The sequence below is a fragment of the Anomalospiza imberbis genome, chromosome 4 (genome assembly GCF_031753505.1).
Source record: "Anomalospiza imberbis isolate Cuckoo-Finch-1a 21T00152 chromosome 4, ASM3175350v1, whole genome shotgun sequence".
In the NCBI taxonomy this organism is placed as follows: Eukaryota; Metazoa; Chordata; class Aves; order Passeriformes; family Viduidae; genus Anomalospiza; species Anomalospiza imberbis.
Genome location: NC_089684.1, coordinates 45,217,524 through 45,235,146, shown reverse-complemented (window position 1 = coordinate 45,235,146; position 17,623 = coordinate 45,217,524). Strand labels below are relative to the sequence as shown.

At 45.4% G+C, this 17,623-nt stretch overlaps 1 protein-coding gene across 2 annotated transcripts; it reads left to right on the top strand.

Annotated features, from left to right (window-relative positions):
• The first annotated feature begins 11,473 nt into the window (after positions 1 to 11,473).
• On the top strand, positions 11,474 to 14,631 carry TIFA (TRAF interacting protein with forkhead associated domain). Of its 2 annotated transcripts, none has more exons than XM_068188322.1 (2): positions 11,474 to 11,549; positions 13,344 to 14,631. In XM_068188322.1, the coding sequence occupies exon 2, from the start codon at positions 13,396 to 13,398 to the stop codon at positions 13,957 to 13,959; it is 564 nt and encodes a 187-aa protein (XP_068044423.1). In that variant the 5' UTR covers positions 11,474 to 11,549; positions 13,344 to 13,395; the 3' UTR covers positions 13,960 to 14,631. The 2 variants fall into 2 exon arrangements, with proteins under 2 accessions (XP_068044423.1, XP_068044424.1); XM_068188323.1 differs by lacking the exon at positions 11,474 to 11,549 and adding an exon at positions 12,439 to 12,511.
• The last annotated feature ends 2,992 nt before the right edge of the window (positions 14,632 to 17,623 follow it).

Genomic DNA, 17,623 nt, shown 5'->3' with positions numbered 1-17,623 from the left:
AGAGCCTGGAGGCAGGAGCTCCTCAGTGGGGCTCTGACTGACTCTGCAGATGCAAATGTCACAGAAAGAAGAAATTTTAAAAAGTAGCTGTGGAAGGGAGACCAAGGGAAAGAGCATGAGCACGTAAGAGAAGCTGGGGAGCAAATAAGAGATCAGACAGAGGCAGAGCCATGGATAAAAGCAGAAGGAAAACCTAGAAAGTGTTGCCCATCTTTTTAGCTCCGAGTAAGAGCCACCAGGGCCACTCTCTGCAGGGTTTGAGCAAGCTGAGCATAGCTGGGTGCTGGGATCACATCCCTGTGGATGCACCAGGAACAGAACCCTTTTAGGGGCTCCCATCAAGAGCAAAAGGGGATGGGGCCAGAGACAACATGGTCCAAAGTCCATCCAGGAGATGGGGCTGAATTACCTGTCACTGACAAAGATAAATCTTAAAAAAGGGGACAACAATTAATCCCATTGCTCATGGTGCAAGTCCACATCCTAGTTCACAAAGGTCCTCTCTCCCTAAGGATCTGTCAGGGAGACATCTCTGAACCCAAGAACAACAGCCAGGAAGCAGAGTCCTCTGCTCCACTCTGCCAGGTCTAGACAAGCTGATCCAGTTGCTGGGTATCCATGAGGGAAAAGAAAAGCCTAGAAAAACACCAACACACCTGTGCCAGCATGGCTTGCTCTGTTAACTGCACTGACATCTGCTAATTGATTTATCTGATTACCCAGCCCTGTGGGAAGGAGCGTGCAGCCGTCCCAGGAGTACCTCCCAGGTTGGGATGAAGCATCCCTGCCATCTGGCCCGGACTCCATTCCTTTGTGTAATTGATTTCTCAAAAACCTCATTTTCCTGGGAGCCCACTCCAGTGACTACCAAGCACACATACACCTGCCTTGGGTCTGCTGTGGACAGCGGTCCTGGGAACCTGGAAACTGCCTCAGGAGTGCGGAGAGGCACGCTGGAGAGGCCTGTGCTCAGCTGCCACCTTGCAGCCTGTAAATAAATGCTCATAAGCACCATTTGCTGTGAAGATGCGCTAAAGCAAGCAAACACCGGGTTATTTCCCTTTACAAAAAATAACATGGCTCTAGGAGCATCCAAGGGAGCTCATGGCCGTGCTCCACTTCTCTGTGTTACAGCCCAGAGCCCCAGATGAGACTTTTAAGCCCAGCCTTCCTCGGGTCTTTACTGCAGGCAGGAGGGCCCCGTGGCTTTGTGAGCCACACAAGCTGCCACTCTCACAAAGAGCTGCCAGGGCTTAGCAGGGAAGCTCAAATTAGTGTGGAAGTACAGCACTTGGCTTCCTTGGATTGGGAGGATTTAACTCACCGGGAAACTGCCGGGTCCCTAACAGCGATCCATGAATGTCAGCAAGCAAGGGATTTTTCTTCAAGTACATTTTTCCAAGGAATTGAATAAACAGCAAGGACACAGAGTAATAAATTAATGATTTACAGCAGCAGCAACACCAAAGTGCTGGAACCACAGAGAAAAGTGCAATAAACTGTACATTAGTACTCAGAAGGTAGAAAGTCTTTTGAGACCCATCACTGGGGACAATGACTCGCATCATAAACTCATCTTAAAATGCACCACGGAGCTCTAAACCACATCAGCATCCTTTACAAAGATGCCACTTTCTTTGCAAGTCGTGTTTTGTGACAGCTGTGGTGTTGAGTAACAGCTGTGGGGGGGGAAATAACCAGGCACGCAGCTTTCTCAGGGAAACACAGGACCTGAGCCTACAGCCCAAGAGCAGAACAGCAAAAACTTCTGGAGGCCTTTAGAAGCCTCTCAATGGTCACTAATCAGCTTTCTCATAGTTCCCTTAAATCCTAACAAGTGGCACTTTAAGGAGATGGTTTTGAAGTGGTGAAAACTGCAGCCTGACGTGCTGCAAAACTGCTCGGGCAAAAATGTTTTCCGAGCATGCACTTAAAAATGCTCTTTGAAACCACATAATAAAACCAATTTTGCATCAGATTGAGCATTTTAAGCACTCCTTGGTGACCGGAAAGCTGCTCTGCTCCTCTTCCAGACAAAACCAGCTTTTAAATTCTTGATGTAATTGTTAAGACACTTTAAAACAGAAAGGATGAGAAAAAAAAATCGGTGCCATTTCTGACTGGAGTCTGTACTAAAATAACTCTTTGCATCAAGTATGATGAAAAAAAGGCATCACAAAGGTCTCAGGGGATGAGAAAATACATTTCTGTGGTCGCCCTCTAATTGGAGCTGGGGCTCAGAACAAGAGGGATGGAGGGAAGAACTGGGTGGGATAGAGCGAAATGATCTCTTTAATAAGAAATGGGCCATACTGTGACATTTCAGAGCCCTTGGGCTAGAAGACCAAAAGATCTGTCAAGAGAAAGGAATTTTAAGTTCTGCCACGGGTGGAAGGAAGCCCAGGAGTCAATCTAGCCGGTTTAAGACTGCAATTAGCTCTGGAGGCTTTAAAAAAAAGAAGATGTAATTGCTGCACTCAAACTTCAAATGCAGCAAGGATAACAAGCGCTGGTTTCTCAGACAACATCATTTGGGAAATTTTCCACAGCATTATGGTCCTGAAACACAAATTAGAGATTGCCAGGCCTTTTCTCTCTGAAAATATATTATCCTAATTTTCATCTTATTCAGGGTACCCTCCAGCTCCAGGGAGACTAATGAAGAGGAAGCAAAGACCTGATGAGTTCCATGTGGAGACTACATTTATGGATTAATCCCAACAGGGAGCAAATAAACCTTATTCCCAGAGCTCTCGGTTGGGACTCCACGCAATCAATCGAGGAATGGATAGTTATTTATGGCTGAGGCTGTTTTGACTTTCAAATAAACATTTTAATTATTTTAAGTGTTATGCTGGAACTTGGAATGTGAGCCTTGCTTTCATTGCACTACCTTGCTTCTCCTGCCTCCTAATCCCAAACCACTCTGGTCATTATGACACCGTGCAAACCATACTGATCTCCATGCCTAGAACACTGGAAAGGTAAAATCCGTGGACCAGGCAAACTAGAGAAGAGGAAGGAAGAAAAGGGAGGAAGGTAAATGAAAGAAACACTCTCAAGCTACACTGAGCCCGAAGAAAATGAGGTGCCCAACTCTGAAACCCTTTTGCAATCAAGTTGGCACATCCTAATCCATCTTTGTACCCTGCTCTTCTCTGCCTGCTCCTATGAGCAATTTTAATAACCAAAGTGCTTTGGAGTGTTTCTTTTCCAACAGCTCATTTTCAATACAAGTACCTGCACCACTTGCACTGCTAGCTTTTCCCTCCAGCCTAATTTGGTGTGCTGTGGCCTTTCCACTCTGAGATTAACACAGCCACACTCATTTTTAGGGAAGCTCTTTAGGCAGTTAGAGTCTCTTGCTAAATAACGGCAAGGGGTGAAATAATGACACAGATCTGTTGTAGCTGCTGGAGTTACATCTCACCTTCACTCTGTATTATGGCATTTCATCTCCCTCTGCTTTCTGTAGGGAGACTGAAAAAACTGCAGGAGATGGTCCTTGGGAGGGCAATGGAACATTTGGGCTGGTGTTTTTACCTGCAGCACGTAAGGGGGAGCATGCACACCACACAGAACCCTTGGTTGCTCTCCCTCCCGTGGATTTGTGCACGAGCCTCCTGGAGCCCTTCCTGCCACTCCTGACAAAAAAAACAGGCTCAGCTTCATTTTTGGATTTGGCTGCTTGAGGGATTAAAAACTAAAACAGGAAAAAGAAAAGAAAAGAAAAGATGCTCTTGATAACTTAGCAAAGGTTTCAGTAATTGAGTTAATATCATTTTCCACAGAAGGCAAATTCAGTTTCCCTGAATATTTCAGTGCACACATGCTTGTGTTTTCCTAGAGCATTCACCTTTCTTCGTGGAAAGATGGTTTTACAAAAATAAATAGATTTGCTGGGGGCTTTATTCAGTTAGTTAGCTAGTTTACTTCTCTGGCTTAAAGATTAGATGTTTTCTTTTGGTAAAGCTGGCTATCCCAACTGGCTGTATTAAAATAAGGAAGAATCTCAATCAAAAGGCCTCTCCTAAGGCAAGCTTTCTTGTTAATATGCACCAACATGAAAGGGTTTCTTTTCATCCTATACAACTACAGTGTGTGTAAATTGCAGGGGGCTCATTGGCATAAATCTTGGCTGTGACCTCTGAGGTAAACTGGATTTACATTACTTTCTGACAAGAATTAAATGAAGGCCTTGTGGATATATGAACAGCCTTCTAGACTGCAACAGATGGGCATGAATGTGCTCCCTAGGCAAACTATCAGTGACATCTGTGTCCTCCAAATTCTGGTGGTCTCAGCCAATTAGCAGGCAAAAGGAGAGGAAAAAAAGGAAAAAAAAAAAAAAAAAAAAAAAAAAAAAAAAAAAAAAAAAAGCCTGCCCCTGCACAGCTTCCCCAGGCAGAGCCGAAGCAGAAGTGCTTCTGTTTGGAAATGGGATCAGGAACAGCCTCCAGCAGCAAGGAGGTGCTTTGCTGGCTGCTGTAATGCTGAGGTAACACTGCAGGAAAAGCTGAAGTAATTAGGCAGAAGAGATATTAATATTAACACAGGACAAATCCCAGCCTCATCTAAGCCTGTGTGGGGCTCGGATAATGGGCTACCATCACGGACTTCCACTGCTGCAGCCAAGGATGGAGTTTTGTGGATCCTAAAAAGCAGAGGAAGAGTGAAAGTGAAGCCCAGGGCCTGACACAGCTAAGGCAGGAAAAAACCCACTCTTGATCCGTATTCAAACCCCCACCACGGCCCCCTCTCCCTGCAGAGAGTTGGAAGGGACCCATAAGGATTCCCAAATCCTCTCCAAGCAGCCCCCTTTGGGTGGATGTGGTCTGGGGAGCAACACACTCGACGGCCACTGCACCTGCCTGCTCCAGAGCTCAGAGCTTTGTGGAAGAGCATTTCAGCTACCAAAAAAAAAAAAAAAAAAAAATCCTGGGGAGAGTTTTGGGGTTTTTTTGTTTTTTCCAGTTTTGTTAGTTGGAATGAGGTTTGGGATTTCTTGGTGCAGCACAGCCACAGAACAGAGCCAAAGCCACACAACTGCTCACCACACACAGAGGTGGCCAGAGGGGCATCAGGGAGTCAGAACTCCATCTCCAACCCATAGCAGAGCCATGGTTTTAGGCCAGTTGTAGCAGAGGAGTGACCCAGACCAACCCAAAATGTGAAGCTCATTCTCTGTCTCCCAGTTTTGAATGGAGCTGCCATAGCAGGAGCAGGCAGGACCTCTGGCTAAAAGCAGAGTATGGAACAAAAGCACCTGTTGTTTCGCCCTGGTCATGACTTTTCAGAGAGGCCACTTGGGTGCTTTTTCCCCTCATCACTGCTGTCCCAAGTACTACCAGGGGACGCAGAAAAAAAAAAGAAAAAAAAAAGGGAATAATTGAGGGGCAGATCAATAAATTAAAAAGTTCTAAAAAAAAAAAAAAGAAAAAGAAAAAAAGCCATAATGAATTTGGTACAGCACATATTTTTAGATCAAAGATGCCTTTGAAGTGACAAACCCTTAATCCATAAACTACTGAAGCACTTCCTTTCTCTCCCAAACTACTTGTTGTCAAATAAAATGGAAGTTAAGGAAATTATCTTTATCTGAAAATGGCCAAAAGAAGCCATCACCTAATGACAGCCTTGTCAAAATGACAATTGGGGAAATTGTTAGGAAGGGGAGGCCTGACGACTGGAGGAATAAGCTGGCTGTTTGCTCTAATCTGGTCAGGCAGGCCCCACACAATTCCAGTCAGCTTGCTGTGTGAAACAGCTAAGTCTTTGTCAGCACAGGCAGGGGCTGGAAAGACTTCTCTTTCATGAATATGTATCACCACCCTCCACATCTACAGAAAAAAACCCAAACCTTCCAAAGAGAAAAAAAAAAAAAAAAAAAAAATTAGAAAGCCCCCCAACAAATCCCAGAACAACAAAATCCTGAGATATGGAGCCGCACGGATAGAAAAAGCGACTAAGGAATGAAAGTGCACGTTTTGGAAGTGCAGCCAGAAGGACTCTCTTCCCAAAGGCTTTCTTTGCACTTTTACACCCCAGCAGGCTGGGATGAGGCACTTCAAGTGCACAAAGGCAGAAGAGCCCATCAGGGTATTTAATGTCCATCACTCTGTGGTTTAGATTTGGTGTTTGTGGCACCAAACCCCGGGCCACAGATAGACAGGGAGCTCACAGGAATTCCTTGTGCCAGGAGGGCATCACCCCCAGCAGGTCTGAACACTTCCAAGGGCAGGCACAGAGGCAGCTTTGGATCAGGGGCAGAAATTCCCTGTGAAGCCTCGCATTTCATCCCACTGAAATTATTTTTCTGACAGGTGTCCACAACGTCTGTAAACGAAACCCTTCACAACACCTGAAAATGAAACTGCTGAAGCTCCAGTAAACCCAAAAACGGTTTTTAAAGCAATGGATGGGCAGATGGGAAGAGAGCACAGGATCAAACCAAGCCCACGCCGGCTGCAGGAAACCCAAATGAAGATATTTTAAGCTGTTGTGGGTTTTGTCTCTGTTGGACAACTACGACATAATCAAAGCACGACAATGTCTGAAATGTTACCCTCAAGTGCTTGTTGCCCTTGCTTGTAAAGCTGCAAACTAGATCTTGATATATTACAGAGAGCTTGTGGTGATATAATAAACTTCAGTTTTTCTCGAAATAATGGCCAGAGTATGAAAGTTTGGCTCCCAGCAGAGATATCAAGACACAAGGCTCAGTTTTGAGGTTCCCAATATTATGCAATGTTTGCTGTAGACATTTCCATTTCATTAGCATATTCTACTTTACACGAAATCCAGCAATGAATGCTGTCCCTGATCTAAGGCTAATCCTCTTTAAAGAGCTACAGGCTATATTACATGTGGCCACAGCCACGGTTATGCCAGGGCTGGATCACTTTGAAGCCTATTGAACAGTGTTCCCTTGTGAGGCCATACACAGAGCCATAAAGGGATGCTCCCTGTGCTCCGAAATCCTGCTGTTTCCATCTCCAGGAGTTTCTGTCAGGGACAGAGCAGAGTCCCAGGCAAGGGGCTGCAAACAGGGAAGAGACACCCGGCTGCTTTCACCACCCCTCAGTGCCAATTTATGTGCCTACAGTAATAAAAATCCTTTTTTCCTAAACCTCAACAGCAACTGCCCCAAGGGAGGGCTCCCAGAACAATCAAAGGTGAAGGAGAACCAGACACCTGCTTCCCTGAGTAGGAAGGAAGCTGCTTGAGTAGTCTGGGACACAGCCATATCTATCCTGGAAGGAAAAAGAGAGAAATGTGTTGTAGATGGTCGTGGATGTACCTGTAAGGCTACATTGCTCACAGCTGGGTGCCCCTGAACCCTGAACACTGAGATAATGGAACTGTGTTTTCATTGCCACACAGTGTGGAATCTTCAACACCTTCACATCTATACAAAATTAAAGGGAGAAAAAATTACAAAACAACAAAAAGGTCACTATATTCTCTGGTCCTGCTACATATCAGGAAAATACAGCTTATATTATCTTTAGTTATTCTAAACTACTTTCTTTGTTCAATGAAGGGGACTGGAAAGGCTGACTCTGCTCAGCCTGCAGTGTGCACAGGAAATTTTCTCTGTCTGAATGGTGTCAAACAAGGACAAGGAGAGTGGATTCAGCCTCCACAGTAAAATGTGGGGCCTGGTGAAGATAATGTTCAACCTCCTTGCCATCAAAACAGCCGCAAAAATTCTTTTTTCCTTTGCAGTGGAGGGAGAAAGGGTCCAGAGAAAAAACAAACACAAGGTAGGGGGAGCAGCAGAGGAAATAGGAAAAATAATCAGGAGGATGGTGAGAGGGAAGAACAGCAGAGAGCAGGAGAGGCAGGAAAATGGAAGAGAAACTAAGAAGGAAGAGAAAGGGGGAAGCCAGACAGGCTCTAAAGGAGGACCAAGGGCAGATCATGTTGTAGAACGAAAATGAGAACTTGGCAAGTGACATAAACAAAGACCATCTTGCCAGGAGTACTTCTCAGCAGTCAAGGTGAATATTCCTCATCAGTTTATTCTGCTCTGATGAGAAGAAAAGAGAAGTGGAAGAGTTATTTTTCCTGAGCAAACAAGGAGCAAAGAAGGAAATAATCAGAGGGAACTGTGCCCCCTCTTCCTCCTTTGGAAGATCTTCTCTCTGCTAATGGAGTGGAGCTGCTCTTGGCACTGGGAGCTAAAACTTCAGGGAACACATGTCCTGCCCGTGCTCCTCTCCTCCCTCTCATACTGACATCCAGTGGAATACAGTGGGATATCTCTGGAGTACACCTGCCTTTGAGAAGGGCCGTCTCTTTTCTCTTTGAACTTGAGGCACTCGGTCGCTGTGCAGTAACAACAACTCATTGCAGAACCTCACTACAGGTTCTTGCATACTCCATTAGGCCTTTCCCAGCTCCTGGAAATCATCACTGCCATTATTACCATCAACTTACAAGCACCTCGACAACTCTTGCACTACCAAAATGAAATTTATTACTTAAAACGAAAAATAAAGATAAAGGGAAGAAACACACACACACCCACTCCTCAAACCAACACCTAATTACCACAAAACACAAAAGTCCCCCAAAACAAACCTTGTCTTCTCGTGTCCGGTCACACATTGCCATCTACTGGCTCCCACTCCTATGCTCGGAGTGCTTGGGTGGTTTGGAATGAGAAAAGGGCTGTGAGCAGCCTGGGGTTTATGGCTCTAAATCAGTCAGCTCTCACTCAGCTCCTCCTGAGTGACCCAGCAGGTCCCTGAAGGACGGTTTCGGGTCATGCCTGTGCCATCCCGGGACAGGGTGGGTACAGCAGCACCGTGCCCAGGCCCACGTGACAGGTGACAAGACACGAGTGAGGCATTTAATGCCAGGGAATGCCAGCAAACAGGGCTCGTGTGCCTTGGGAGACACTCCTAGGGTATGGAGAGCGCTGGGGGGGACAAGTACCCACCCACTGCACCCTCTCAGGCTTTCTGAGCTCACCACATCACAGCTGTCCCCCGTGAGACACAGAAACGCACGGCTCGTGTCCTCCTGTGCCCAGAGCCAGAAAAGCACCGCTTCTGCACATTTCTGCCCCAAAACCAACCCTCAGAGCAGAGACGAGGAGAAAGTTTCAGATTGATGCTGGTCTCAAATGCCAACAGAAATGCTTTTATGCCATAACAGGGACAGAACTATAAAAGGACATTTTTCCCAATTGTCCAAGAAATGTCACCACAGTATTCCCAACTCATAATCACTCCCACAGAGGATTAAGAGACTATACTTCCTATAGCAGAAAGAGAAAGAAACACATTTCCCCTCACTGACTCCTGTTTCCTAAGCCAATTAGGACTGACAGCAACATTAAAGTTCCTGGTATTTTTCCATTTCCCAGATTTGCCTATGTAGGCTCTGGAGTTACAGGAGTCAGCTGTGAGAAGAACAACGCACCGTCACAGCCACGTCAAAACTGCCTCGGTCTTCCAGCCTGAAAAACACTAAATTACCCCAAACACCACATTTATCTGCAGTTTCGCTTTCGACCGAAGAAATTTCAACTTAAAGAAGAAGTTATTGTAATACTGGAATGACCTCTACTACAGCACAGAACAGTTTTAGCAGGAAGATCACCCAAAAACCCCACAGGCACAGAGTGCCTGTATTTTTTTTTTTTTCTTATAAAGGGCAAACCTGGAGCTGTTTTCCTGAAGCTGGCAACATTTCAACTGACTAGAAACTTAGTGAAGAGAGAAGCTGTAAATCCAGTTTCTGCCCTCCCCTGTACAAAATCACACAGAGCTATACTTAAATCATAAAACAATGAAGGAACATGCAGTTAATTTGATGTTACACAATCCTAGGGGAAAAAAAAGCAAAGGTCCTTACCTACCTCAATAGATAGAAGTATCAAAATAATCCTATCAGGAAAGATGTCTGACGACCTGGAACTTGGCTCTTTACGGAAACATAGGGCTGACAGGAATTATAACTATTGACAGATGCAATAAACAGCAGGGTTGCACAATTCTGGCCTTTCCAGAAGGCAGCAAAGCATTTCATTTTTCTTGTGTGTGAGCACACAGGCCCAGCCCTGCCTGCTGTAAAAAAGGCCTTCACGTGTGGGAGAAAGTTGGAATAATCTGTTTTCTTCTCTGCTTTTCAGCACAACTTCTTGCAAAACACAGTTTAATCCCTTTTTTTTCCTTTTTTTTTTCCGATGTCAGGGAGAAGAGCCCACAGAACAGCAGTAGTAGGCTGCATACAGATAAAAGTTATTCCACAAGAACTACAAGGGAACTTATCAACCCACACAAGTCATTTACCTGTTTGTTGAAGATATAAAAAGTGAAAAGCAGTTTGTATGAACCAAGGCAGAATTTGACAGCCCGTGCCAGAGCAATCAAGCCCTCAGTACTTACTCGCTGTGCAGGCACAGGGAAGGGAGGACACGAAACGTTCGGGATCTGGATGGAAAAAGAACAGGTTTGCTTCGCCACTTGTCCTGTGCTGGGGAGTAACACAGGTGAACATGAAAAACCAAGCCGCTGGATAAAGAAGAATCCACTGCTGTCTCAGGATTTGTAAAGGGAGGAGAAAGGAGACGTAAGGAAAAGTTTTCAGATCACTTTAGACCACCGGCCAGGGGAAGATTAGGCTATTTGCCAAAGGCGGCGCAATGAACCTGAACTGTGGTTGCTTAAAGCAAACCACCAAATATTTTAAAACAATCAATTTAAGAACATCATCAGGTCAGCTGCTATATGCTTATAGTGTGCCGCTTACCAAAGCGTTTTACTCCTCAAAGTGTTCATTTGGGGGGTAGAACCGGAATTATTTTGTCTGGCAGCTGAGCCCGTGAACTTGTGATCCCTGACACGGCTCTGAACACGTGCTCAGATGGCCCCGTAAACCCCGGAGACAGACCCGTGGCTATTCCTTTAGAGTTACTCACTGTAATAAATAATTTAACTCTTTTATTTTTTTTTCGTCCTTTACTTTTAAAGACGTTCTACTTCCGGCCCCCCGCAGCCCTCGGCGCTTCCCGCCCCAGCCCCGCCCGCCTCCCGCTCCAGCTCCTCCCTCCTCAGCGCTTCCCGCCGGCTCCCTCAGGAGTTACCGGGAGTGAGGAGCCGCTGCAGCCCTCGGCAGCCGCCGGAGCCCCGCTCCCGGCAGGTGAGGAGGCGGCCGGGCCGGGCCGGGCCGGGCCGGGCGGACATGAGGGGAAGGAAGGGGGCGGGATAGATCGGCGGGCAGGCCGGGATGTGGCCCCGCAGTTCCCATGGGTTCGGTCCGGGAGATGCCGGGCTGGCCGTGCTGTGGGGTGGGGAGGTGGCGCCGAGCCTGCTCCGGGAGCCGGGGTCGGAGCCCATATGCTTAGGGCTTCCCGTTGTTCTGTTGCCTCTGGAAGTGGGGATAATGGCACTCGCTGTCCCCTAGGAGAGGATGATGAGGTGAGACCACGGTGGGTTTGACTCCGGTGGAGGTGCGGAGGACAGCGGGGCAGTGGCTGCCTTAGAGCAGCGGGAGAGACATACAGAAAGTTTATTCCTCCTGGCCAATGCACTCTAGTAAGTAGAAACTGCTTTAGCATTTACGTGAAGGAATGCTCAGTATGCTCGACCTCGGTGAGCTTTTGAGGCAGCACTGGGCAGCCGTGAGGGGGATGCCTGAGGGGATCGTGGATGTGGAGCGGGGTCTGTGGGAGCTGCCGAGATCCAGGTTCATCAGTGGGTGCTGCCGAAGCAATGGGTGGCTGTTCTTTTTTAAATTAATGTAGCCATCTGTAAAACTCACTAATGTGAACTGAAGTCGCGAGGCACAGAAGTGTCTCTGCAGGCTGAACTGCAAACATAATGAAAGTGCTCAGTGGTTTTCCCCTTCACCAAAGATGACCTCATGTAATATCCCCGTACTGGTGCAAAACAAGGAATGACGGAGCTAGACACGGGGACAGTCCCTGCTGGCCCACAGAGCTGCTTCCAGCATCCCGGAGAGACCTGGGGAATCCATAAGGAGGAGGGACTGATAATGGTGCCACCACAGCTTGGCTCACAGATGGCAGAGGAGTAACCTGCTATCAGGGCGTCTGTCTGTATTCCTGCCAAAAGCACAGATGATGTTTCCTAGCTTGTTTTAAAGGGGGCTCTGCTGGAAATTCTGTGTTTCACTCATCATCTGTGCTGTTGCAGCCTGCTTCAGTAACCAAGCTGAAGTTGCTGAGCTGCTGTGTCAGAACTGTGGCTGATTTTGTGTTCAGGGTGTAGAGGAAGCAGTTTTGAGGTTTCACACAGAAAATGATGCACTGATACACCACCATGCACTATGCTTGGTGTTTTTGTGCAGTGTGTAAAAACCACAAGTCAACTCCATCATCACAAAACACAATCATCACTTCATTGCAGTGATGATTCAGCTACTCATAAAGCTCTGAATGGAGCTGGTGAGACACGCTGGGAACTTACAGCAGTCTGGATATAGAAACATCTGCTCTGTGTGATACCAGTTAAATGGCTGCTCACATGTTTCTCTGGTGAGTAACTGGGAACTCATTTGCTGGTTTCTACTTTCAGATAGCAAGACTTTTCTTTTCAAGGTTTAGTTTTAGTGTGGGAAGACACTGGCCTTGCATTTAGAGAACCAGATGGCAGCCTTTCCTGAGCTGGCTCAGGTTTTATTATGATGCACTGCAGTCGCTCAGGCTTTGGAGCAGAATTCGTTTCATAAGTATGTGGTATCTGTGCTGCACGTGAAGAACTTTAAAAAACAGCACAAAACTATCAAACCCAAGAAAAGTAAATTTTTTTAGCACTTCTGCAGCAGCAGAGAGCTGGGATTTTCCAACAGACAATGGGGAAATAGCTAGAGGTGGTGACAATTGTGACAATTCCTCTTTTAGGTCTCGTGGATAGTCCAGCTTTTGCATTCACTTTTTATGCTGTCCCAGCAGTCACTTCTAAACACTTTTTCAGTGCAAGAGATCAGTTCGGCGAGCCCAAGGAATGCTTTATAGATATTTGAATTACCACTGCCTACAGACAGACTGTTGGTAAAAGTCCCTTGATACCTTCCAGCCACAGGAAACACCGTGAGCAGAGCGCACAGGCCCAGCCAGTAGTGGCTACTCAATTTTAAGTCTGTCAATCAAATCTTACTGCTAAATGACATATTTCTTGCAAAGATAAATCTGCCTGTGAGACCCTCACAAAGAGCTTGCTGGCAGCAGTGGTCACTTGTGGCTGCTGAGCTCCCACTCCTGTGTTTTCATCATATTTATTGTCAGGTATCTGCAGGTTCTGTCCAGTGTAGAGCAGCACAGGAAATATTTCAGTGCCACGCTGCAACCAATTTGTTGGGTTCCGCAGCCATTCCACGCCGTGATTTTGCTGTCTCTTGGTTCTGAGGGCTCCTCTCGTCATGAGCTCCTTCGAGGAGGCCGAAACAGAGGAGACAGTGACGTGCCTCCACCTGACCTTTTACCACCCCGGCCAGGCCGAGAAGATGATGTTCCGTTGCCTGGATTTCTGCAGGCGCCAGCAGGTCCGGGCGGACGACACGGCCAAGTTCGGCCGCGATTCCAGTCTGTGCCGCTACAGCCTGATGGACACGCGCGTCTCCCGCATCCAGTTCTCCCTGCAGTTCTACAGGAAGCTCCACACCTCGGAGTATGGCTTTGAGATCAAGAACTTGAGCAAGAAAACCAAACTGACCGTCAACCAAACGGAACTGGGTTACTTAAACAAAATCGACCTGCCCCTGAAGTGCATCATCTGTTTTGGGGACTACCAGATCATGGCAGAGATTCAAGAAGGGGAGGCCGTGGATTATTTTGAGATTCACTTACACTTGGCTGAAGCACCCATCTTACAAGAAAGGTGCCTGCCATCCCTGCAGCCTATACCTGAGAATAGTATTCCTCCTTCCTTTCCTCTTTCCCAAGGCAAAAGCCCCACAGAGATTGATGAAAACGATCTGTACTAGCGGGGAGAAGGAGGCTGGATCAGGTTTTGTAGCCTGCACAGTTCCCAACATACATGGCTCTCACCTGAGCCCAGTCTTCTTGGCGGTGCTCACTGACAGCTGCACATCAGTCTTCTTTACTTGGTGTTTTCAGCACTGGCATTCCAGAGCACTGCTCCACAGAAATGGATTCCTGCCACTGCCTTCACTGAGGGGCTCTCTGATGCCCAGAAAGGTGTGGGAGGAGGTGGGGGGGTCACTCAAATCCACGGCAGCAGGTTCGACCCCAGAACTGTGGCCAGAAATGTGCCTTGAAGGGACATTTAACAGGCATTAATACAGAGCATGCACAGCAGGGTTTTTTGTCCCTGCCAAGGGCTGACACAATGTCTTGTTGCATATTATACTTTGTGCTCTACTTTGCACACCAAATTCCAAACAGTATTTTTTGCGAGCCTAGGTTGCGACTTCACAGATTTCGCAACTGAGAAACACTTTGTCCTTTTAAATTTATGTTTTTGTTAGCTTCAAAGCAAGGTTTCTTTTTTATTTCTATTTATTTAATTAACATATATAATTTTTTTGCAAGTTAACTGCTTTTGCTTGTGATGTAGACAAACATGTAGCAGCAATGATCATGGTCTATAAAAATCCACATGAATTTTGCAATAAATACATTTTGTTCTGTAGTAAGGATTTGCTCCATTATATAGCTGCAATCTAAAAGAATTTTTGGAGAATAAAATTATTTCCAGGACCATCCAGATAAGAGACTGTCACTGGCACTATTCCAGGCTTTCCAAAAATGCTATCCCTCCAAGGTAAGAATTTACTTAAATACTTTCAGGAAGTTTTCTACCTCTACTCCTCTACCCAAACCTAATAATTTTCTTGTCTTTTAAGTATTTCTCATGTTGTTTCAGTTAAGTTTTTCTTTGTCAGGGGTTCAGCTTTTCATTGGCATTTGGCTTTTTTATTTTGTCAGGTATTTTAGTTTGCTTGAAAGACACACTGGGGAAGAATAGGAGTTACCCATTTTATCTTCCCTAAATATCAGGATGCATTTCAGCATTAATCATTCCAAGAAAACCATAATTATAACTGAGGGGAGGAACAGCTGAAATTAAGGCAACCAACCACAAGTGTGAGAAAGCCATGGGAGTGGCAATGAACTCAAACACAGGCTTATGTAGGATTTGTCTGTTCATCTGCTCTGTGACAAAATTACTTTGTTGCCATGTTTTTCCACTCTTGGAACCAGACTCTGGTTTCCAAACAACAAGCACTTGCTCAGCTGCATTTACCTGAGGTAAGAATCAACCGTGTAAAACACACATTAAAAAAGGAGTTGTTTCCTATTGCTACATTGATCTGACCAGCACGTGGTAATTTACACAAGGAAGGTTACTTTGCCTTTAAAGGGTGAGGGTACAGCTGCTCATTTCCAACAGAAGAAGGGCTCCATGCTCCAAATTCCTCAGGTCTTCTGCAACAGGTCCCCAAAAGGGACACTGTGGGATTCAGCAGGGCTCTGACATGGCTGCCACAAAGCCAGGAACAGATACCACACTGCCAAATGTAAGACTTGCTGAAAATTTTAATGACTTTTAAATTTGTACAGATAGGCATTTTACAGTACCCTTGAACTGCTTCACATGAGCTGTTTATAGAATCCCTCAATTTCTCAAATACCCACAGAGATGGAGCATCACTTCAGAAGTCACCCAGCGTGGTGCACTGAGCACTGCAAATGTTATCATTAACCATGGCTACAGAACATGCCCATCACAGAAAAAGCTGGAGTGAGCCTCCTTTTTCCTAAGTGCTTGTCCATCCTAAGGGCAGGACTGTCAGCTGATTGACTTCCTCAAGGCATGGTCAGGACAAGGTCACCTCGTGTTCCCGGCTAGGGGGGCAGGGGAGGCGACAGTTTCAGCAGGTAAAAAAACATGTTATTTACATGCTGAGGAAATTGCCTTCCTTCCCATAGAAATATATTATACAAAAAAATATCCAGGAGAAGTCACACAGCAGTAGCTTAGGCCAAACCCAAAATATACATTTGATGTGTACAGGTCTTTAAAGCTCATTACAAGTATTGCAAATAGAAATAATGGCATTAAAATATTTTCAGTGACACAGCTACAACTGAAGAGGTGGAATGTTACCAACAGGATTTATCTGTTCTCTAGGTTATTTGTACACATTTAACCCCAGTGTGCAGTATTTTTGTTCCTTATCCACACTGTAATGACCCAAATATTCCAAATAGCTTCAGATGAGCTAAACCACATTTTCCACACAACTTTCACTGACAAATTCGGTTCTGAGATTGACAGAGCAGGTTCATTACTTACCACAACATGTTCCTTTTTACTCCTAAACAAAGTTAAACCCTGTCACCCTTTTCCCCCTGGAAAAACGAGACAGCTGCACAAAATAATGGCAGAGTAGAATGGCTTTACTTTGAAACTTTGGGGAAAGCTTGAGATCTGCAAGTACTTTGCAGGTTCTCTTTTGTCAAAAAGTAAGATTGACATGGAATACCGGGGGAAACCACACAGCACAGGACAGCAGTGGTGCAGTCACTGAACACCTCCTTGGATTTCAGCCCCTATTAGCAGGATTAGCCATCCACTTGAGAGGCACAGGAAAAGCAGAGCACTTTAACCCACTGTTGAAACATGAATTTTTGTTCTTTCTTTTCAAAATGCAGATGTAGAAATTCAGTCTTTAGGTTCTTGTTCTTCCCACCCCCACCAGCAGAGCCATCATCCCTCCCTCAGTTTGCTCACTGGATGTTGCTTTTCCATAACTGTTAGGGTCCAGTGGAATTATAAATTTTCCACAACTGAGGAATTTTAAGGACCATGTAGCAACAGAGGTTGGTCTGTTCAGGGGGGCTGGGAAAACAAGACTTTGGTCCTCCCAGTTTTCCACTGGTTAAAATTCCCATTTTACTGACACATATAGAGAATTTATTTTTGCTTTTCTATCTAGCACACGCTTACTAAGTCTGGCATATTATTATACAAGGCGGTACCTTACCTAACCTGATCAGTTTTACTATGTTCACTGAGGTTAACCGTGCTTAGCATGAAGTAATTTAAGAAATAAAATAAATGGAAAAAGGACAAGAGAAGACAAGGAAGACTTAAAGCTAGACAGGGGAAAATCTGCAAATTTGCCATGTGTCAAATTTGTTTTACAGCTCTTACTTTTGCACCCTCTAAACAGCTGAAGAGCAAGTCAAAAAGCACAGACCGGAAACAAAAATACTTTAAAATTATTTCTCTATCTTCAAGTATTAAATAAATTATACAGGACTGTTTCTGATATAAACATTAGGCCAATGATGAATTTTAAAACAAAATCAATAGAAACATCATCCAGAAAAAAAAAGGCAAGTTAAAATATAGATAAGTCAAAGCTATGAAGCTCCAATTAGTGCAGATAATTTTATATTAAATCCAGATACCCAGAAATATACACAATAGAATCATCCCATTTTTCACAAAAGTGGGGAAGGTAGATGATAGAATTGCACTTAGTTCTGAATTCATCTGGACAGCGAGTCGTTGCCGTCGCTCGCCGATCCGCGCGTAAGAAAAAGGGAAGTGGGTTACAAGAGAGCCAGGTGGCTTTGTGGATGATTCCACTTCCCTTTCCAGCATTTGGTCACAGG

Bases quoted from the DNA above. Each gene is read 5' to 3' on its own strand.
- TIFA (XM_068188322.1), top strand. From the start codon at position 13,396: ATGAGCTCCTTCGAGGAGGCCGAAACAGAGGAGACAGTGACGTGCCTC.